The sequence below is a fragment of the Herpailurus yagouaroundi genome, unplaced genomic scaffold (assembly GCF_014898765.1).
Source record: "Herpailurus yagouaroundi ecotype Mexico unplaced genomic scaffold, PumYag 159, whole genome shotgun sequence".
In the NCBI taxonomy this organism is placed as follows: domain Eukaryota; kingdom Metazoa; phylum Chordata; class Mammalia; order Carnivora; family Felidae; genus Herpailurus; species Herpailurus yagouaroundi.
This window is the reverse complement of record NW_024412400.1, coordinates 1,292,393-1,314,896: the sequence shown is the minus strand read 5'-3', so window position 1 is coordinate 1,314,896 and position 22,504 is coordinate 1,292,393. Positions and strand designations below refer to the sequence as shown.

Sequence of the window (22,504 nt, the reverse complement as noted above, 5' to 3'; positions counted from 1 at the left end):
CCAGAGCGGTGCGCCCCGGCCCGGCCCGGCCCGGCCCGCCCCTCCGGCCCGCCCCTCCGGCCGCTCTCCGCGCTTCCTCCCTTCGAGGGGGCGTTCGGAGCAGTTATTTATTACCTTCGCGTTTGTTCGCCTGCCGACGTGACAATGCATGGTCTTTGTGCATGCTGCTAGACACTGCTTTTCTTTTCCAGCCGAAAAGTCTCTTGTGTCATTTTTACATTTATAATTTTAATGTGGATGATCAGGATTAAATTAAAATGTATATTTGGGACCTAAGATACACGGAGCACTTAGAAATTGGATGTCCTGCACTTAATCTAGAGAGAAAAAATGCTTCTGTCTCCTTGTGAGAAACGTAAATTCCCGTCCTGACCTTCTGCGAGAACGGAAACTCCGTGCCCTGAGGCACACGCCGTGCTGTCCGAGACCGAACCAAAGCAATAACGTTGTGTTGCCGCCGGGCCTGGAGCCTGCGAGCGAGCGTGCGAGCGAGCGAGCCAGCGAGCAAGCGCGTGCGAGCCCCGCCTCCCGAGGCCCGTGAGGGGCGGAGTACAGCGAGCGTCTGCACTGAGAACCTTAAAACCATGATTTCGATACACCCACACCTGTTTGTCTTAAGCTCTAGTGTGAAAACAAGGTTGGGCTCGTAAAATTTAACTGAAAAAGATTTTCTTGTTTTGTACTAGGTGAGATAAAGTACTTAGATTTATAAGGCAGCTTCCCCCGTAGTGGTAAATTACAAGCAGACAATCTTATTTTGTAACGTGATGAAGTGAACTGATGGTGTCTTAACTCTACTTATAGAGTGTACGTCTGTCCAACAGAACAAAAAGATGCTCGGTGTAAATTCCTTCCCGTAGGGCACATCCTAGGGTTTCCTTTAAAACCTTGTAGATAGAAGAAACTGTAGGGCCTGATATGGAAGCAAAGGTGCACACAGAGGGTGGCAAAGTCAAAAGCCTATAAATTAAAAAAAAGAAAAGAAAAAATTACTGGGATGTGATCTTTCGCAGTTTGGTAATTCGGTGGTCTCTTCTGTTTTTTCCATTCTTCTATGTTCTCTGGCTGTCCAGTAAGCTAGGAGAATTGGCTGATCAAAAAATACACCTATAAAAGAGTGAAATTCACACGTACAGCAGACAAAACGCACAAAGCCTGCTTTGTGTTTTGTTGTTGTTTTGGTTTTCTTCTTCTTTTTCTCTTTCTTTTCTGGAGGTGTTTTCCACTTTGCCTTCCTGCCAAAACAGTAATCGAAGAACTCTTGCTTTAAACTGTTCCTGTACAAAGACGACTTTTGACCAGATAATCCTCTTTCCTGGCGTCTTGTCTCATAAGAGGCACTATATTGCAGATTGCTAACTTTGAGAGGGGCCGGATGCCGCCTCTGCAAGCTGTGCCCCGGGGGGGTCTTCAAAGCGGTGCTTATCCACACCGGGGGTGGGATGCGGCCGGGCCGGGGGTGGGGGGCCTTCCCACTCCCAGTAGCTTCCCTTCGTGTCTCTGAAGTGACCGTCGCTTTGTCCGCAGAGGGGGCAGAGCACCCAAGGACTGCATTCCATGGCTCTCGGCTCCTCCAAGTACACGCTGATTCTGCTACTCACGATGCGTATAGTTTAGTCCGCACTAGGGAATTTCACAGTATACTTACTAAACTAAGTAAAGGTGATACTTAAAATACTTCTTTTACTTTCTAGACCTAGGCTAGATATGTTTTAAGCTACAGCTCTAGTTCATTGTGATATTTATAACTGAAAGCTACCAGAAAAGATGTGTGGGTGAAGCCATAGAACATATTTGCTTGAAATTCTGAGCAGGGATCTTATAAAGGGCCAGAAATAAGATGTGTGGTTCACATAGACAGTGAGCGTAACATCTGTATTAAACGTAGGAGAGAAGTTTCTAAAGGGCATTGGCAATAAACTCTTTGTTGCAGCTGTTTTCCAAGTAATGTAAATACTTCTTCCTGTGATTATGTATAGCCTTGGAATGGCACCTTTTAACTAACCCACGTGTGTTTGGTCTCCGATGGTTTTTTATATTCCGACGTATATGTGGTGCTCACTCTAGGAGCGGCAGTGTTGACCGTTCATGCTGCACAGCTGTATCATAGAGCCTTATTAGTCGCGTGTGCTTGGTTGGCCCTCTGGGTGTACAGAGGTCAGTCTGAGTGGCGTCTTACTCACCTGTTCGTAAGTGAATGACTGTGCATGTGTTGTATGTCATAGTACGTCGTCACATAAAAGGGAGGGAGCAGATACCCGTTACATGAAGATAATGTTGGACCAAACTCTTTACTAGCTCTAAACAGTTTCTTGTACCCCTTAACCTGTCTTCAGAAGTTGCATAGAGTTATAGTAGTGTGTAAATTAAATATTGTGGAAAAACAATTAGTCTTGTATTTTTCTGTACGTGTGTGTACATATATTATATATATATACACATATATATATATATATAAAATTATGTACCTCTGGCAATTCTATCTGTATTTAAAGATGTGACAATCTCGACACCGATCTTAAGAATAGCCGTGAGACTGAATCGAAGTAAGGGTCTCCCTACCAAGTAAGAACCGATGTGTGTTAAGAGGGTACAGAATCATCAGCTGATTTGGTCGGTTGCTTCCACTGCTGGTGGATTTTCCTCATTGTGTAAACATTGACAGGTATGTGACAGATGGGAAGAAACAATCCAAATAATAAAGTGGCATATTGGTGTTCAGCAATATAAGCCGAGTCCGCGTTTCTGTGTCTTCTCGCGAGTGCAGCTGTGTCGAGACCCAGCCTGCGCCATGTGCACCTGTGCCGCCAGAGGTGACTGGAAAAAATCGAGCTGTGCCTGTTCTTGCTTGAAACTCCTGACCGCAAGTCTCAGGTGGCCCCAGGACTGCCCATCAGCTATGCTTTGCTCCCCGGGTCCATCGCTTTCCTCACCTGGCTGGGCCACCGGGCTCCCTGACGGTGGGCTGAACCGAAGCGACGGGAGGGAAGGAAGGGCCGCAGGCTCCCGCTGCGCCCCCCACCTTCACCTGTGCCGCGTGGCCCGCCCTTCCTCCCGGCGGTGGGATTCCAAGGTCAGTTCCTTCGCTCACACCTTGAGCCTGTCCAGGTAGAAGTGAGGCAGCCGTGGGGACTACCGGCCGTTCTCTCCTTTCTCTTGCACCATCGGTCTTCGCTTCTCTGCTAGATCATCCCTAACAGCAAACAAAACAAACTGGACTTTGTTCCCCTGTCTTAAAAAGATGTCTTCGTTCTCTCTCTTCGCTCTCTGGACCCTTCCAGTCAGGCTCTCGCTGCTGTCGCCCCACGGTAACTGCTTTGCTCAAGGTCAGCAGTCACCTCCAGGTGCTAAAACCAGTGGTCGGTTTTTAAAGACGGCTTTGAGATGCACCGCTTGTACGATTCAGGGGGTTCCGTGTAGATGTTGTGCAAGCGTTACCAGAAACCCCAAAAGAAACTGCACGCGTTTGCGCCTCTTCCCTTCCCGTCGGCCCCCCGCCATAGCCTTAGGCCCTGGCGGCCACAACCCCAGTGGTCAGCTTCGAGCCCACGGTAGCGTGTGAGGAGTTGGGCAGCCTTCCTTGTGAACCCCCTGCTGTTCTGGGGCCCACTTTCAACTCACGGCTTCCCGTCCCCCGGCTGCTAGTTCTCCCAAACTGAACTTGGGAGTACTGCAAGTTCATTCCTGGAGCCTTCTCTGCGCTCAGTCTCTCCGCCATCCCATTCAGTTTACGTGCTGATAGAACCCAAGATACATTCAGCCCACATCCCAGGAACACCAGACTCCAACAACCTCTTGGACTGAGCCACACGGATGTGTCTGATGAGCACCTTAGTTCGTGTTCGCAACTTAACAACCTTCCCCTCAAAATCCTTCCCCTCCTCATTTTTCCCGTCTCGTAAGTGGCCGCTCTCAACCTCCTTTTTGTACAAGAATCTTGGTATCACCCTTCCCTTTTTTTAAATTTTTTTCTTTTTTCAGCGAGAGGGAGAGTGCGCGAGCCGGGGGAGGGGGCGGGGGGGGGGGAGTGGCAGAGGGAAGAGGGAGAGACCATCGCAAGCAGGCTCCGCACTGAGTGTGCTTGATCCCCATGACCCTGGGATCACGACCTGAGCTGAAATCGAGTCAGACGCTCAGATGACTGAGCACCTAAGTACCCCCCAACAGAAAATCTTATGCACCATTCAAAAATTGACCCCTTCTTGGGGCGCCTGGCTGGCTCTGTTGGTTAAACGTTGACTTCGGCTCAGGTCATCATCTCCCGATCGGTGAGTTTGAGCCCCACATCGGGCTTTGTGCTGACAGCTCGGAGCCTGGAGCCTGCTTTGGATTCTGTCTCTCTCTCTCAAAAATAACTAAAACGTTAAAAAAAAAAAAAAGACCATAAAAAACCACACACACACAAATTCACCCTTTCTTACTGCCTTCACTACAAACACTCTAGCCCATGACACCATCCTCTTCACACAACTCACACGCACTCGAGTGCACGACTGTAAATTCCTCCTGGGGCACCTTGCCGCTTCTGCCCTTGCCTTTCTCTTGTCTGTTCTCCATTCGGCAGTGCAAGTGATCCTTTTACTGTCTTGTTTTGTTTTTGTCTTCTTTCTTTGTTTTTTGGATATAATTTATTGTCAAGCTAGCTAACATACTAACACGCAGCGTATACAGCGTGCTCTTGGTTTGGGCAGGGGCTTCCCACGATTCATCGCTTCCACACAACACTCAGTGCTCATCCCAGCAAGTGTCCTCCTCAGTGCCCCTCCCCCGGCTCCCCTCCCCCCACTCCCCACCCCCAGCAACCCTCAGTTTGTTCTCTGTATTTAAGAGTCTCTTATGGTTTGCCTCCCTCCCTGCTTGAAACTATTTTTCCTCTTCCCCTCCCCCATGGCTTCTGTTAAGTTCCTCAAATTCCACACATGAGTGAAAACATGATACCGGTCTTTCTCTGACTTACTTCACTTAGCAGAATACCCTCCTGTTTCATCCACACTGTTATAAGTGGCCAGATTTCATTCTTTCTCACTGCCACGTAGTATTCCATTGTGTATATAAACCACAATTTCTTTCTCCATTCATCAGTTGATGGACATTTAGGCTCTTCTCATAATTTGGCTATTGTTGAAAGTGCTGCCATAAACGTTGGGGTACAAGTGCCCCTGTGCATCAGCATCCTGTCTCCCTTGGGTCAATTCCTAGCAGTGCTATGGCTTGGTCATAGGATAGACCTGTTTTTAATTTTTTGAGGAACCTCCACACTGCACCAATTTGCATTCCCACCGACAGTTGCAAGAGGGTTCCCGTTTCTCCACATCCTCACCAGCCTCTAGAGTCTCCTGATATGTTCATTTCAGCCACTCTGACTGGTGTGAGGTGGTATCTCAGTGTGGTTTTGATTTGTATTTCCCTGATGAGGAGTGACGTTGAGCCTCTTCACGTGCCTGTTGGCCATCTGGATGTCTTCTTGGGGAAAGTGTCTATTCATGTCTTCTGCCCATTTCTTCACTGGATTATTTGTTTTTTGGGTGTTGAGTTTGCTAAGTTCTGGTTACTAACCCTTTATCTGGTATGTCATCTGCAAATATCTTCTCCCATTCTGCCAGTTGCCTTTAAGTTTTGTTGATTGTTTGCTTTGCAGAAGCTTTTTATCTTGATGAGGTCCCAATAGTTCATTTTTGCTTTTACTTCCCTTGCCTTTGGAGACACGTCGAGTAAGAAGTTGCTGTGGTGAGATCAAAGAGGTTACTGCCTGTTTCCTCCCGTAAGGTTTTGATGGTTTCCTGTCTCACATTTAGGTCTTTCATCCATTTTGAGTTTGTTTTTGTGTCTGGTGTAAGAAAGTGGTCCAGGTTCAATCTTCTGCATGTTGTTATCCAGTTTTCCCAGCACCATGTGCTACAGAGAGTGTCTTTTTCCGTTGGATGCTCTTTCCTGCTTTGTCAAAGATTAGTTGGCCATAATTTGTGGGTCTAATTCTGGGTTCTCTGTTCTATTCCACTGGTCTATGTGTCTGTTTTTGTGCCAATACCATACTGTCTTCATGATTACAGCTTTGTAGTAGAGGCTAAAGTCTGGGATTGTGATGCCTCCCGCTTTGGTTTTCTTTTTCAACATTATTTTGGCTATTCGGAGTCTTTTGTGTGAGTGACCCTTTTAAAAGCTAAATCATGTTATGTTTTGAAAGGTATTTAATTTCCAAATATTTAGAGATTTTCCACATAAGTTTCTGTTACTAATTTCTAGTGCAGTTCTGTTTTGGCCAGAAGTTATGCTTTGTATAATTTAAATGTTTTTAAGCTTACCAAAACTCTTTTTATGGCTCAGCTAAATGGACTCCCTTGGTGAATGTTTTTGTGAATGCCGGAAAAGTACGGTTCTTGGTAAAGTGTTCTTTGTGTGTCAGTTAGTTAAGTTGCTTACCAATGTCGATTTGAGACTTCTGTATGCTTACTTTTTGTCTCGTATCACTTTGTGAGGAAGGAGTATTGAAATCCGTAATTGTGGATTTGCTGTTTCTCCTTTTAGTTCTATCAGGTTTATTTAGTTCGAGCTGAAGCTTTGTCGTCAGGTACATGCACATTTAAGATTGTTCAACCCTCCTGACAAATTGATCTTTTTCATCATTATGAAATGTTCCTCTTTATCACTGCTAAATTATTCTTCATCAAGAAATCTCCTTGGTGCGATATAGCCACTCAGCTTTCTTTGATTTGTAGGACTGTATCTTTTTCCATCTTTTTACTTTGCATCTTTTTTACTTTTAACCTTTGTCTTTATATTTAAGGTAGAGTTATTTTGTTTTTGGATTTTTTTTTACAGATGGCAAGCATATAGTGGGGTCTTTGTATGCCATCTGCGAATCTTTCCCTTTCATTTGGAGTGTTTTAGGTCAATTGCATTTAGCATAATTATCAACCTGGTTGTTTAAATCTGCCATCTTTCTGGTTTTCTGTTTGTTTCTTGTTTCTTTTCCACTCTTTTACTCTCTTCTTTTTGTTTAACTGAGCTTCTTTATTGGCTTCTTGGCTGTGCCTCTTTAATTTTTTAGTGGTTGCTATAGGGACCTATATACATATACATGTATGTACATATGTGTGCGCGCGCACGCACACACACACACACACATCCATGTATAAAACCACAATCGAGGGGCGCCTGGGTGGCTCAGTTGGTTGATCCAACTCTTGTCAGCTCAGGTCATGATCCCAGGGGTGTGGGACTGAGTCCCATGTCGGGCTCCACACTGAATGTGGAACCTGCTTAACATTCTCTTTGTCCCTCTGCTCCTTTCCCCTGCTGGCACACATCATCCCTCCCTCCCTCCCTCCCTCTCTCTCTCTCAGAACAGAAAACCCCACAATCTACCTCATGCACAACGTACGAACCTTCCAACCGTATACTTCCACTTTCCTCTCCCTATTCATTGTGCTATTGTTGGCATACGTTTTATTTTTACGTAGGCATAAATATTTTTGTTTTAAATTGTTTTCTTTTTAAGAGATGAAACCGAGGGGGAACGTCTCTTCTTTTACCAGCACGTGTATCTTTATCACTCCACATTTGGGTATTTTCCTTCTGTCTTTAGAACTTGAAATTTTCTTACAGTGCAGGTCTGCTGACAGTATATTCTGTCAGCTTCTACTTGTCTAAAAAAGTACTTTTAATTCGTGAAGGACATTTCCATCGGGTACAGAATTCTCGGTTGATAGTGTTTTATTACAATCCTGGACACATTTCACACTGTTGAGTGCTGGATTGTTTTATTCACGTAAAAAGTGTTGGTTTTCATCTGGGCATACAGTTACTCGGAATCAGGAAGATCCCTTGGGGGTCTTGCTTTTAAAGCGTGTTAGGACAGACCAAGGGCCACTTTGACCCACCACTGAGACGTACCTCCTAAGCCCTCCACTGAAGGACACATCAGACTTCATTCAGGTTGCCCTTTTGCCTTCCTGCCCCCACAGCCGCCCCCCTGGGATCTGGGGAGGGATAGATGAGGAGCGGAAGTGGGATTTAGCCCTCCTGGAGCCGACAGGACTCCCAGTATGCTGTATTTGTGAGGACCCCTGACTCCAGAACAGAGTATTGGCGGACACCCCACTCGAAGCAGAGTGTCACAGGTTGAGAAGTTAGGAAGCGAGAAAAAGCTGAGTCTTGGTCCTTGCGAGTTCATAGTCCCCTTAGGGATGACATGACGATTTCGACTAGTACCAGAGGAAGACCGGCGATGGTGACGTGTGGCAGGGCACCGCTGGGAGGGTCCTGAGAGTTCCAAGGAGGGTGAGTCCGGGGAGGGAATCGGAGCCGAACGCCAGGGTCAGAGAACTGAACAGCTGAGCGGATGGGGATCACCAGGAGCCCGGAGTGGACTTTGCTGAGGGACTGTCTACCTTGCCTCTTGGCTCATTCCCCCTTTCCCTAGGATGTTGATTTCTGGACTGGAATACCGGAGGCACTGGAGGCCGGGGGGCACTGCTGCAAGGAGCGGTGCCTGGTGGCAGGCCGGCATGAAGGTGGAGACTGAGTGTGTGAGGCCCGTCACCCACCCCTGGCCCCGGCTCAGAAGGGCCCCCTCGATTTAGTCAACGCTCTGCTCTTTGTTGTCCTGAACTTCTCAATACCTTTCCAGCAAGGACACCGCATTTTCATCTTGCGCTGGGCCCCGTGGGTGATGCACCTGGCTGACAGATTCCTTGCAGGTCTGTCCCCCACAAGTACGGGGAGGTGATCTCAACACTGAAAAGGGGTGGGGGCTTTGGCAAGAGCAGAGGCCCCGAGGGAGCGGTAAAGGCCAGAGACAGGAGTCCAGACGCGCTCCAGCGTGGGCGTAAGAGAAAGCACGGAGGAGGCAAGCAGTGGAGACCGCAGGCTGCGAGGAGAAGGTGAGCCTGGGAACTTCTGAGGCCGAGCGGTCTGTGGATGGGCTCTGGGCACCAGGGGCTCCCCCGAGCTTGTGGAGAGTGAGATGGAAGCAGGTCCTGGGAGGTGCCCCTGGGAGGGGCAGAGTGAGCGCGTGGGGGTCGCTCTGAGAGCGCCCCACTGAGGGATGGGCCGGTGGCCGCTGGCCCTGCTTCGCGTGGGGGCGCTGAGGCTCAGGGGCCTGGCCAAGGGCACACCACTGGCCCCATCCCAGAGCCCGCCCCTCAGGCTGCCCACCCAGATGCGAAGGGTCGAGAAGGGCCTTCGACATGACCTTCGACCTTCCAGTACCCGAGAGCTGGGCAAAGCAGTGTGAACACCTCGTCCTAGAAGGTTCCGCTTTAAACCCCACTGGCGCCTGTACGTGACACGCCTTTGCATCCCGTTACCCTTCTAACACCTGAAAAATTCCAAATTTGGTAACACAGTGGGCCCGGGGGGGGGGCCGGGGGGAGGGGGGGTGTGGACCTGCCCGTGAGACCAGGAGGCAGGTCATCACGCCTCGAGATCATTTAGATTCGGGGCTGAGACAGCTGGTCCCACGACGGTCCCCGAAGAATTCCAGCTGGCCGAGGCCTCCCTGGGCCGGCTAGCTACTCCCTGGGACCCACCCCCCGGGAGGAAATTGGGACCGACCGGGGACGCCCCCAAGATGCCCGCGGTCTGTGGGAAACGGGGCTTTCCGCGTGTGCGTGTGGAAAGCACAGCAACGACCGCCTGGTGGACCCCACGGTTCGGGTGGAAGTCGGCCACGTGGCCGGGCCGATTCGGGTCGTGACGCAAACCCCAGCCTGCGTCCTTCCTTCGGGCGTGGGCCAAACGTGAGGCGCCGCAGAGTGACTTGTGGCTGGTTAAGCAGCGGCTGCAAGCTGCCCGTCAGGGCAGGGCGCCCTCAGGACGGGGCAGGGGACCGTGGAAAGCTCCGGTCTCCCCGTCTGGATGTGGCTGACTCCACCTGTGATGGGCCGGCCCCGTGGCGCCCGTTTTGGGGCCTTGCGTTCTGGGGTCAGGGCGGGGGCGGGGAGAGGCTGCTTTAAAGCCGCTCAGCGGTCTCCGTCGGGGTTGGAGACAGGAGTGGTCTCCCTCTTCCGAGCCAGGCAGCTGTGTAGACGGAGGCAGCGCCCTCCGGGTGTTCGGCACCCAGCCACCACGTCCTGGGGGGCAGCAGCAGTGCAAGGCGAAGATCCGGCCGCGAGCTCTGCGCGCCCCGGGCCGGTCGGGCTGCCCTGTGCCTGCTGGGGTCCGGGGACGGCTGCGGCGTCCTGCTCCCCGAGAGGGCCCGCCGGCCTGGGCTTACCCGCGCCCCGCGTCCTCCTGCCCGAGTCACGAGAGAGAGGACACGCGGAGGGGGCCACGTGCCCTGGACACTTTGTGCCCGGTTGCTCCCCTCGCGCGCCAAGTTCACCGCCCTGCAGACGGTCTAGAGAGGAGGCCGCGGTGTCTGCGATCCGCGTGCCGTCAGCGTGACTTGCACCACGCGCTCAGGGACAAACTCCACCACGGTCTTTTCCTGGTCTAAGGTAATCCCTCGAGGCCCACGCGGCTGTCGCTGTCGGCAGGCATCCGGCCCCCTCCCTCCCTGAACTGCCCCGATATCTCAGGGCCTACAAAGGCCTGGGGAGGAGGGAGGCCATCCGATGGCGGCATCCGGGGGGGGCTGGCCAGAGTCTGCTCCTGTGCCCCCTGGTCAGGTCCCGGTGGGGTCTCCCCCTCCCCTCCCCCCTCCCCCCCCTCGTGGTGACCATGGTGACAAGGCGGGGGGGTGGGGGGTGGGAGGCTGGCTCTGGAGGGCCTTTGGCATCAGCCCCTTCGGGAGAGAAACGAGAAGGGCCTCTGCCCCCACCGTGGTTCCCCAGCCTCGGGGTGCACGGGCACCACGGCAGGCATCCCCTGGGATGCAGACTCCGGCCAAGCTGCCAAAGTCCTGTCCCTCAGGCCCAGGGGTGGGACCAGGGCGTCCGCTCCGACAGGGTCCAGGTGATTGTTTCCCAGAGGCCCCGCGTCACCGAGCAGGACCCACCGCCACGGGGCCCGTCCCGGACTCACCGCCCGCCGGGCACAGGGCTCGGGTGGGGCCCCCGGCTGTCTTCTAAGACCTCCTAACTTCGCCTCTTGGAAAGCTAGGACGCTGCGTCCCACAGCCTTCCCGGGGGCCTACTTTTGCTGGGACGAGAAGATGGCCAAAGGGGCCTCCCGACAGGCCCAGGAAGAGCGTCTTCCGTCCTCCGAAGACGACGCCGTGGCCCCTCTCGTGGGTGGGATGAGGGATGCGTCTTCCCTCCGGGCTCCAGCGGCCCCGGCCTGGGTCGGGCCCCCTTCTCTCCAAGCCTCCCTGGGTGGGCGTGGGGGACGCGGGCTCGGCCAAGGGCCGGTGCCACGTGCCCTCCTCCCGGCGGTGGCATTCCTGAAATAACTCAGCTGGAGGCGTCTACGGCCGGGCCTCTGGTTCTGCGCCTTCGGCCTTGGGTCTCCTCTGGCTGGTTTCCTTCCGGGGGGGGGGGGGGGGAGGGGCGGGGGCGGCGGGGTCAGGGCGGAGGAGAGGGCCGCCGGCAGGCAGCTGGTGGGGGGGCCGCGGTACCGTCCTGGCCGATGCGGGCCTTTGCGGGGCTGAGAGCGGCGGCACTCCTGCGGGAACCCCGCGTGCCCCGGTTGCCTCAGTTTTAAAAGAACCATGTAAGGCAAGTGAGGCTCACAGGGCATCTCAAGGGACACTGGGCCCCCGGCTCCGGCTCCATCGTGCGACCGGGCATCCCTAGCCACTGGCTTCTCGCTTCCTCCCAAAAGCCACTGAGATAAAGATCTGCCCTGAAGTCTCAGCTTTTGAGCCGCCGGTAAGGAGTGTGACGGTGTGGCCCTCAGGAGGGACAGGAGTGTCCACCGCCTGACCCCTCCTCGCCCAGGGCTGGCTCCGCCAGCGGAAACCGGGCCCAGGCATCGGGACCCCCTGGGGCCTCTGGGGCCCCCGGGGCCCCCGTGTGGGGCCTGACAGGCCGGCCCGTCCCAGGGGTGCCCGCCAAATAGGAGGCACAGAACCAGCGGTGATGCCGGTTGCATGAGGGGGGTCGGGCTGAGGAGGGACCCGGGATCAAGGTCCACCGGCCACCCGCGGCTTGGTGACAGTATCGCAGCACCTCCGGGAGGTGGGGTGGGGGGAGTCGCCACGGGGGGAGAGACCGCCTGACGCCTTCCACGCCCCCCCCCCCCCCCCCGCCCGCAGGCCGGAGGAACGGCCCCTGCCCCCCTCCTGCCCGGCGAGGGCTGCGGTCACCCCCGGCCCGGCCTCTGCCTGGGCGGCCGGGGAGCCTTTCCTGGGCCTGCCGTGCGGCCACGCCGCCACCGTCCCTGAGAGCCGGTGGTGACGGGCTTGCGGTCCAGAGACCCGCTTTCAGCCTTCTGGGCTTGACCACAGCGTGGGCGGCTCCTCTGTCCGCCTCTGAGAAACACGGGGCCGCGCCCACGGGGCTCAGCAGCCCTTCCTGCGGGTCCGGCCCATCCTCGCCCTGGGGGACGCCGCCGGGTCCCCTCGGGGTGCCGTCCCGTTCTGCACCCTCGGGGGTCCACGCGGGCAGGGCGGGGGGGGGGTAGGGCGGGCGCCTCCGGTCCGGTCCGGTCCGCTCTGTGGGACGGGCGGGCGGGCTGAGGACACGCGAGCAGGGTGGTCACGCAGCTGCGCCCCCGGCCGAACCCGTGAGAACCGGGGAGCAGAGCGGGGCGGTGTCCCCTCGCGCGTGGCCAGCGGGAGGCCTGAGGCGGCGGGCGCCATCCCTGGCGGGCCCCGAGGGCGGAGGGGAGGCCAGAAACAGGCGAGCGCGGGCCCAGTCGGCGCGCAGGAGAGCTAAGGAAGGGAGGTGCGGGGTGCGGGCCGCGGTGAGCGCTCGGGTGGGCGCGGGGACCACCAGCCTCCCTCGCGACACAGCCCGGCCGGTCCCACGGCCACCCTCCTGAGGCCCGCGGCCCCCGCGGAGGTGGCTCCCGTGTGCCCGGCACGCCGGGGGTGCCGCGTTCCCCACGCAGCCCTGGCTTCGCCCTGGTGGAGGAAGGTCGCTTCGTGGCGAGGAAGGTCGGGGGAGGCTCCTGGGGAAGGCAGCCTCCAGCGAGGGGCGCACCTCGCGGGGCGAGCAGGCCCAGCCTGGAGAGGCCGCCCGTCGCGGGCGGCCGTGGGCACCCCCCCCCCCCCCCCCCACCCCGGGCGGGGAGTTGAGCTAACGGGCCTCTCGCCCCCCAACCCCCGCCTGCGTTCGCCCCACAGCCAGGACCTGCGGGAGGCCGGGGGCTGGCCCCCCGACCCGCCTGCCGTCTCTCCTTCCCCAGCAAACCCAGGCGCCCGGGCTGCATTGCGGGGAGGCTCCCGGAGGCGGCTCAGGGCCCGGGACCTCGGCGGCGGCTACCGCTCACTGGTGTTTGGAAACGCGAGCGAGCTCCGGTCAAGCCCCGGACGACCACCGACCGCCTGTGCCCTGGAGCGCCCTCCACCAGGCGGGGACCAGGCGGGGCCAACTGGGAGACGTCCGCGCCGGCAGGCGGGGAGGCCTGGCGGGACCTCGGGCGGCCCCGAGAGGCCGGCGGGGAGGAGGGGCTTCCGGCACGCTAGGCCGGACGGGCCCCCGGGGTCGCCTCCACCGATGCGAACGGAAGGAACGGGAGGATCCAGGTGCCGGGCCCCGAGGGACACGGGTCTAGAAGCCACCGGGTCCTCAGCCCCTCCCGGCTCCCTCCCAAGTGGCAGGAAGGGCCCGCAGGTGCGTGGTGGCCCGGCCGGGAGGGACGCGGGCCCGGGCAGGGGGACGGGGGGGGGGGGGGGTGCCGGCCGCCGCGTGAGGCAGAGGGGGGCAGCTGGCAGCGAAGAAGGAAGCGGGGCCCTGCCCTCCCGGGCGGTCCTCACGCCCGGCAGGACCGCAGCCGGAACCCCAGAGTCCCCGTCCTCGCGCCTGTGAAAGAGGTGCGGGCGGCCCCACGGCACGGGGGTGGGGGGGGCGCGGGCCCCCTCATCCGCAGGGGTGAGCCCACACCAGGGTGCCGGGCGAGACAGCCGGCCCTCCCTGCCTCCCTCCCTCCGCCTGGGGCCTTGGGCACGTCGGCAGCTACCCCCCCCCCCCCCCACCGGCCCGGGCCGGGCCCCCCCCGGGGGGCGCACGGGCGCCCCGCCCCCAACCGAGCCCCGCAGCCGGCACCCCGCCCCTGGCTCCCCCCCCCCCCCAAGACGTGACCCGGGGCTGGCTTCGGAAGGGGGGGGGCTCCCAGGCCACGTGCGCTAAGCAGGAGTCAGAGAGGTGCGCGTTGCCTTTAATGGCTCCGTTACTGTGGTTTAGGGGGACACACCGCGAAACAGAACCGGGGAAGGGGTGGTCGCAGCTGTCCGGGTGCCGGCGACACGGCCTCGCGGCGCACGTCCCCCCTCGACTGGGGTTCGGCAGGCGGCCCCTTCCGCCCAGGCCGCGGGCGTGACAGCGGCTGGCTGCGAGGGGTGAGGCCCCGGGGCGGTGCGGGGTGGGGAGGGGGGCAGCCGCAGGCGTGCGGCCTGGTGGGGGGGCTCCACGGGTCCCCCACCAGGACACCGGGGGGCGGGGCTGCCTGCCACCGGGCACCGCGTCATGGGCCACGCATCGGGTCCGGGTCCAGGTGCCCCCGTGCCCTCGCGCAGGGCAGCCAGGGCGGCCCTCAGGCCTCCTCCTCCTCCTCACGGCCTTCCCTTGATTCCTCCTTCAGGTTCTCGGCCATGAGCTTCATTTGCTGTTGAGAGAACACAGGACACTGGGTGAGCCACGCAAGCCCGAGCGGTGGCCCCTGGGTGGCGCGGGTGGCGGTGGTGCCCCTGGGGCTCCGGCGAAGCGCACTCAGAACCCAGAGAAGCCGAGAAGTCGTGGCTTTCGTTCCGACGCGACCCGCGGCCTGGCTGGGAATGTGGTGCCTGGGAACCCAGCGCGGTGGGGATTCTACGGATCCAGAAATGAGGAGCAGCTGGAAACCCGGCCCCCCTCCCCTGCCGGATTCCCCAGAACAAGAGGGGCAGGGAGAGGACACGGCAGGGGGCCCGGAGCACTGACACGGGGGCAACTGCGAACTGGGTGACCCTCTGGGCCTTTGTTTCCGTATCTGCGCAATGGGAGTCGTGGTGCACGTGTTGCAGGGTGGCTGTGGGGGTCACCGTGCGTGAGATCCCTGGCCCCGAGCAGATGGGCCAAAACAGCGGATATGTTTAGCAGTCGTCTGTCCCTGCAGCCACAGGACCACGCCCGGCCATCCCGTGCCACCGGGGGCATCCTATGAAATCTCGCTGAGGGCCAGGCCGAGACGGAGGCGCAGCCCGCCAGGCTCAGAGGGAAGTGTCGGAAGGAGCCCGCGCCCGAGGACGAGGCGGCAGCGGTGGGGGAGGAGGTCCTGGGGCCCCACCCTCGCAGCCCCCTGTCCCGTGGGTGCTGGAAAACACGACTGTGGCTCTGCTTGTTTGCTGAAAAAATGAGTAACTCCTTTGGAATTTGGCCTAAAACACACACGCTGATTTTCGATAACCGTTACTTACTTACGGGAAACACAAAACTCTGCGCACAACGTCCGCCGCTGCCCCAGGAACCTGGCCGCCCCTGTGGGAGCCCCCCAGCCCCCCCCCCCCCCGGCCCCACGCGGGGCTGGCCAGGACACCACGTGCCCTCTGGCTTTCAGGGCGAGGAACCCCTTTCGTGGACTATCAAGAGCCTCCGTCTCCCGCTTCAACCCCATCTCCCCTTGTGAGGACCCTCAGATCTGCCGGGCCTCCGGAGACCCCACTTCATCCCAGAAGGTTCCCTTCTCTGAGCCCGGCCTGTCTTCCACGGGAGGCACTGCGACGGGAGCCTGCGGGCGGCCGCTCTCCCCGTGGGCCGGGAACTGCCGGGCCTTTGCTCGTCCGCAGCAGGCTCTGGGAGGGCTCGTGCTGGGGAAGGGGGCAGGCGGGTCACGGCGACCAGTCTGCGGGGGAGCGGGCTCTCCCTGCAGGGGACACGGCAGGCCGACCGGAGCAGGACGCGGGCGCACGAGCGGACCCTGGCCGGAGGACCCACAGTGGCGATGTCTGCACAACCTTCGGCCTGAGGGGCGATGGTGACAGCTTGACTTAGTTCGCCAACCGGGAGGAGCAGAACTGCCAGGCCACGTGAGGGTCGAGCCCACTTCGCCTGCTAACGGCTGAGGTAACTGTCCCCAAACAGCAAAACTGGCACCTTTCAGGCCGGATTCACGGCGGACTCTCCCAGCTGATGTCATTTAATACTTAAGAGACCTTCTTAAAGGTCTTTTGATGAGAGACAGAATATGAATCTATTTCCTGATTTGACAAGTAACCATAGAAAGTAAAGGCTAAATAGATTTAACTAAACTAGAACTACAAGGGGGACAGACTATTCCCTGGTTGGTCAGAGAGTCTTCTAGCCATGCTCCCCCAGCGTTCACGTGGGGAGGAAAATCAAAATGGGTTTTGATCCAGAGGAGGCTTTGAGGCTCCCTGCAGGGCGCCAGCTGCTCCCTCACTACTGCCTCCTGGAGCCCCTTGCCCGCACGGGGGACTGCAGGGGGTCTGCAGATCTCCCAGGAGGGGCACCCCGCTCTCGGGCAGCCGGGCCGAGGGTTCTGTGGGACGCGCCCTCTCCCCGGAACGACCCGGCCTTCAGTGACTCTTCTCTCAGGCCAAGGTGGGACCTCACGCAGGCCAGGGAGGGACTGGAGGGACTCGGAACCCACCTCCCTGCCTGAAGCACCCGCCCCCCCTTGCTCAGGGTGGCCGGCTCCCGAGCTCAGGGGGCATCCGGGAGGTCACAGTTTACCCGCACTGAGCTGCAAAGGTAGGAACGGCGGCCAGCGACCCCACCACCCTCTCAGGCCTCAGCCCAGGCAGCAGGAGCAGTTTGCCAGGAGCACCTATCTCTGTAAGGAGGACGGACCAGGCCCCTCGATCTGCTGGGCTGGGCCAAGCCCGCCTGCCGCCCTTCCCCTCTGTGGTGGGTCCCGTGGGGTCCGATCTGCCTCATGGAGCTTTGTGACCCCACCGGAGACGGGGCCCACAGTGGGCGGGAAGGCTTGTGCTCCCCAGACCTTTGCCAGCACAGGGCTGAGCATCCTGGCCACGAGGGGAGCTCAGGCTTGGCTCGTCTCCCTGTATCTTCCGTCCTCCCCGCTGGACACGCTGAGCCGGGGACAAGACCAGAACTCCAAACCCATGGCTAAAGCCCAAAGAAACACTCAAGCAGCTTAGAAGAAACAAGTTGTGGCAGCCGGCTTGCCAGAGATGAAGAGTTAAACTGGTTTTGAGGTCAGTGAGCGACACCCAAATCTTCCCTTGCAAACAGGCAGGCCTCTTCTGTTCCTCCCGAAAGAGTCAGAAGCTACGAGGCCTTGTGACGACTTCTCTCAGGTAAGGAAGGGTCCAGATCCCATCTGCTGTTATGAACTTGTAACAGAACCCCCACCCCACCCTCCTGGTAAAGAGGAGCCAGGGGGTTGAGCCCCCTCCCCGCCCAGGGGAGACCATGAGTGTTGGCAGAATTAACGCTAAGAAGCACAGATGTTGTAATCCGAAAGAACCTTCATGATCATTCAGTCCTGTGGCCGCTTAAGACCCTGGAGACTCTCTTAAATGCAGATTCATAGGTCCCTCCCTGAGATGCTAACTCACTGGTCTATAGGGGGGCCCAGGTCTCTGAAGTTTCTCCTGAGACGTCCCCAGCCTTGGGAGTCTCTGATGTGTTGACTGCCATCTTGCGCGGGTAAGCAAGCTGGAGTGGAGGCGGGTGGGTCCCTTCTGGGCCACGCTGTGGGCCCAGGCAGAGTCGCAGGGCAGGGCCCAACCGGCTGTTCCCTCTGGGCACCAGGCTGCCTCCTGCAGCCCAGCCCTCTGGCTTCTTTTGCCTGGGGCGGGGGTAGGGGTAGGGGGGCAACATTATTCCTTTTTAAAAAAAAAAAAAACCTGGCTTCTTTAGGGATTCCTAAATTAAAACCTTATTGAAAATATAAGCAGGATAATAGTGCCGACTTCCTCCCCACCAGAAGCATCAGAACGAAGAGAATGAAATCTTCCCTAATTCGTGACTCCTTAAAACACTCATGTTCCAAACAACTCTTTAAAAAGTACAGGCTGGCTTCTTGCGTCGTTATTAGTGATGATCATAAGGGGAGCACAGTCGCTGAGTGTGCGGTCCCAGTGCGCAGCTCCGCGCAAGAAAGGACGCATAAGCGGGCCCGCTGCGCCCTGAGGAGACGTAGGCAGGTGCCTTCTGAGACCTGGGGGGGCCCTCGCCCGCCCAGCCTGTAGTACAGACCGAACCCGCGATCAGCTTCGGGATCCCTCCGTTCACAGCGCTCAGGAAGTCACAACCGACGGATCCCATTACCGCCTGGGTTGCGATATGCTCGCAACGACTCCATTACCCCTCCCGCTCGGGAGCAACCGCCGCGCACGGAAAAAGCCGGATCTCAGCTACCGGCTGCAGGGCGGAGAGAGCCGCTGCCTTCCTGCCTTCCCGTTCACCGGAGGCTTCGCTGGCCTGGGGCTGGCTCAGTTCAGTTCAGGCACAGCACCTGCTCCCCCCAGTCCTGCCGGCCTCGGGGGTGCAGGCCTGGCGACGGGGCATGAGGATCACCAGTCCCCTGGCCACCCCCAGTCTGGTGGAGCGGGCGGGCCCCCCCCCCCCCCCCCCCGGGGATTCTAGCACTGACAGGAAGCCTCCACCTCCAGCGGGAAGGACGGCCTTCTGGAAGCCTCCTTCCCGCACAGCCGCGCCCCCGCACCCCTGGCGAGCACAACCCAGGTCTTCTCTTGTCTCCCACCACCACGCTGAGGCCAGGCAGCTTGTTTGGGGTCATGTGGCCAGAGTCAGGGCAAAATTAAGCAATTTCGGTGGTTCAGGTGAAAAAGAAAGCGAAGGATGGGTCATGCCACAAAGACCGTTTTTTTCTTTATATATTTTTTGGTCATCTCGACGCCCAACGTGGGCCTCGAACTCACAACCCCGAGATCAAGAGTCACACGCTCTTCTGACTCAGCCAGCCGGGTGCCCCAAGACTGTTTTCATTTGTTCTATCTAGAGGAAAGCTTCCCTCAAAGCAGCACTGTTCTGGACACATTCTAATATGACGATTAAAGGCTCCAGATCTGCCCTCAGGCTCCGACGAGCCCCGCAGCAGTGGGTACGGGGCAGGAGGGCCCAGGGGCAGTGGCCCCCCCAAGGCCGTCCTGGGGGCCCTGCGTACAGCACCTCTCCCCCTGGAGGGTCTGGTTCATAACACGTACAAAATGCGAGGTCTGTCGAGCATCAGACAGGCCGGCGCTCTGAGTGCCGCGTCCCCACCCCGGCCAGCTTTACTCCTTCACCCCTTCTCGGGGGCCGCGATCACCTTGCTGCTCCGACCAAACATTGAGCCCTTATGGCGGATGCCTCTGTGCCCCTCCCCGGTCTTCTGTCTGCCGTGGGGCCCCGCCGACCCCACCTGCCAGGCACACCCACCGCTCCCAGCACCGGCCTCCCAGACTCGCCGATGCCGTCCAAAAGCAGCCCAAGCCGGGCTCTCAAACAGGGAACCAGAACATGCTACCACAGGGCCTTCTCATAGGTTCTGGACTGAACCGCAGGTCACTCGGCCCAGAGGGGCTGCCTGTCGCCGTCGCCCTCCACTGTAATTCCTGCACTCCGCTCGCACCGTCTGCTTTTGTCCACGCTTATGTGCAGGGTTTTCCTGCTTCAATGTTCTATCCACCTAGTGCGTGCTCCGGAGAGGATACGACACTGCCCTCTGCCCCCAGGGGCCCACGACACAGTGCGGGAGCTGCAGCCAGCTCTCCACAAATACCTGTGGCAGAGGGACCACGGCCTGGAGCCCCAAGCAGCAGCCAGCGCGATGAGGGCTCAGCCCGTAACTCAGCATGACCACCATGAGCCGGCAAGTAAACTGCAGTACACGCGGGTGTGAGACACATTCACGTTCTTGAAGCGAGCATCACTATCTGGACCACAGATGTGTCGGTCACACGTATGGGATCACAGAAAAGACACGAGCGTGTGGGCTTTACGCCTGAAATTCCAGGATTTTGGAGGTCTAGTTATCTGCCCTGGTCGCAGTACGGGTCTGGGCCCCGTAGGATTGGGCCTCAGCGCGGACAGGAATCTTGGTTCCCCCAGAGCCAGCTGTGGTTCTGGCTCTGGCTCGGGTGGCCCGCGATGACAGCCGGGGAAGTGGCTGGAGGAGGAAACTCAAGGGCCGCCAGGAAGGTTGCCGAATCACCAGCTTGACCCCAGCTGGAAACTAAGATTCCTCCAAGATCAAAACCCAGCTCCAAAGAAGCTCCGAGACCTGGTGGCCAGGCCCAGCTCCACCATCGGGTGAGGCGCTGGGGGCCACAAGTCCGTTAACTGCCGAGCTGACCCTGGGGAGGGTAGAGTCCGTTTCACTTAAAAACACTAAAAAAAAAAATCTACTTCTTAAATAACCGTGTAGGCCCTGCTTTCTCTGCATAGTTGGGTTTCAGAGCTGAATTTCCAAACGCAGAAGTTAAAGGCTCCTGGAAGGAGAACCCCACAGATATCCTGAGAGTGTAAATGACTTTCTGTGCAGAGCGAGGGGCCTACAGAAGCCAGAGGCTTTGCTTCCCTGCCATCCCCAGGTATGCACTTACTCTCACGCTTCCCTCTTCTGGAAGAGGGGGCCAAGTGTGTTCGATCCGCCGCGGCCATCTCTGAAGCCTGGGCTGCTAAGGTGATGTATCTGTCGATGGGATGAAGTTCTACGAGTGGCTAAAAGGTGCTGAATACAAAGCAAAACTGATGAGAGAGTGGCCCACCTTGCTGGGTTTGGGAAGGGTTACTGGGTGCAGAAAGGCCTCGTCAGGGCTGCTCATGGCCTCTGTCCTCCCACATTCCATCGGTGGCTTCTGGTGTCGTCTCTGCGTTACCGGCTTCTAAGTGCAATCCTTTGCATCCATGCAAAACGTGGGTGCCATCACTAAGCGATTGATGCCGCAGACCTTCGCCAGCACCCGGGCGTTCTGCCTGCGATGGGCACGCTCCAGCTCCCTAGGTTCCCACGGGCTGCGGGGCACGGGCAGGTGCGTCCACACCAGCCCTGTGCTTCACGCGTGTTCTCTGTAGCAGCTCCACGGAAGTCTCGGCTACTTGCCTCTCCACCTGCCCGTTTCCTGCATTTCTAATTCTGCTTCTACATCAAAACCTCATTCCCCCTCCTGCTTTATTGATACAACTTTCAATGTCTGTTACATTCTATTATTTTTGTGCAACTCAGTGACCAACAGTCACATCACAACACATCCCAGACGCTGTTCTCAACTCCGTATTAACTCATTTGCTCCCCATGACCACCCTACGAGAAACATACCGTCATCATCCTTTCAAAGGTGGAACGGAGGCACAGGGAGGCTGAGAAGCCTGCTGAGGTCACACAGCTCACGGGAGGCCTGCGCCCAGCATGCCGACACTGCTCTGGTTTTGTGCTATTTAACGCCACCTAGCTTCCCGCTGCGGCCACCGGTGCTCCGAGACGCACATTCAGCTGGATCACACTTCCATCTCAAGAGGGTTTGCTGCGACTTTTCTGATCCTTGGCGAGGCCTAAATTTTGTGCCATCCCACCTGGCTCAGAGTTTCTGCTTCTGCTAAACCTCTAAACCAAGGGAGTCCGGCCCTGGAACCCACCGCGTCCACCTCCATCCTGACTTGTGAGCATGATTTTACGCATGACAGTAAGAAGTTGCTTACGACTTCAGGAAGGAAGTTTGAGAGTTAATTTTTTTTTTAAGAAGCAGAAATCCTTGGCATTCTTCTTCTTCGTTCAAAAGAAAGGCCTCTGAAGGGCACAAGAACCAGAAAATCTGGGAAATGCTTTGGAACGTTAATTGGCAAAATCACAAGTGCCCAAAGGCTCGTGGTGAGCCGGCCACTAAGGAGAGCCCCTCCAACGAACAACACGGAAAGAGTCAGGACCCAGGTCTGGTACCAAAGTGCAGCTCACTAAACACAGAAAGGGGAGTACAGATATAGTCCTGAATACAGTTATTCAGGAACAACCAAGGTTCAAATAAGTGATGTCTTCTTCGTCACGGGAGGAGAGAAAACCGGTAACAGGTGTTGCTTCAAAGGCAGCCGAACTGAATGGATGCATTTTGGAAACACGCAGATCCCAGCATGGAGAGTAAGAGCGTCGGGTCCTGGAGTGCCCGGGGACATCCACGAAGGGGGATGGCGCAGCATCCTGCCACGGGGATCAGGTCAGAATGCAGACGGATGACGTGGAACAGAAGTGCCATCATAGACGAAAAGAGCCAGAGTCCCCGAGATCAAAAGCAAGCTACGAGTAATCGTAAGGAAATAAGATAAATATACGGGTGAAACAATCAGTACTTCTGAAACGGCCATGCCCTGTGAGCATCATGACCACATAAGAAGGAGGGTGACAACAGCGAGGGTGAGGAGGACACAGAACGGGTGTCCTTGGGAAGTCACATGAGTCAGATGAAGGGGCCGCCAATTCTGCATGAGAAAGGGGGAGAAAGCATTTTGTGTTTTGGCAAATAAGCACGTAAAAAGAGTCTGGTGATTGGTTTGCCCCG

General features: G+C 57.6%; 2 protein-coding genes and 1 long non-coding RNA gene across 5 annotated transcripts in view; 2 read left to right on the top strand and 1 right to left on the bottom strand.

The window, feature by feature from the left end:
* The window catches only part of SNRK (SNF related kinase), a 70,879-nt gene extending 57,369 nt beyond the window's left edge, over positions 1-13,510 (top strand). Inside the window, exons 7-10 of the mRNA XM_040479720.1 lie at positions 11,040-11,170; positions 11,820-11,908; positions 12,137-12,274; positions 13,231-13,510. Of these exons, the coding sequence (XP_040335654.1) occupies positions 11,040-11,170; positions 11,820-11,908; positions 12,137-12,274; positions 13,231-13,510 (638 nt within the window). The remainder of the gene's footprint in view (positions 1-11,039; positions 11,171-11,819; positions 11,909-12,136; positions 12,275-13,230) is intronic.
* Positions 13,511-14,181: 671 nt separating this feature from the next.
* ANO10 (anoctamin 10) overlaps positions 14,182-22,504 on the bottom strand; it is a 214,889-nt gene continuing 206,566 nt past the window's right edge. Inside the window, exons 13-14 of one of the 2 annotated variants that reach the window (XR_005791878.1) lie at positions 21,274-22,242; positions 14,182-14,649 (exon numbers count right to left, since the gene is read on the bottom strand). Coding sequence is in view for 1 of the 2 variants with exons in the window: in XM_040479599.1 (XP_040335533.1) it covers positions 14,578-14,649 (72 nt within the window). In the remaining variant the exon portion in view is untranslated. The remainder of the gene's footprint in view (positions 14,650-21,273; positions 22,243-22,504) is intronic. The other variant, XM_040479599.1, reaches the window with a different exon arrangement.
* On the top strand, positions 14,577-21,280 carry LOC121033412 (uncharacterized). Of its 2 annotated transcripts, XR_005791880.1 has the most exons (4): positions 14,577-14,674; positions 15,139-16,085; positions 16,668-20,545; positions 21,181-21,280. It is a non-coding gene; the product is annotated as an uncharacterized LOC121033412 (long non-coding RNA). The 2 variants fall into 2 exon arrangements; XR_005791879.1 differs by lacking the exon at positions 14,577-14,674 and having other exon boundaries at positions 15,043-16,085.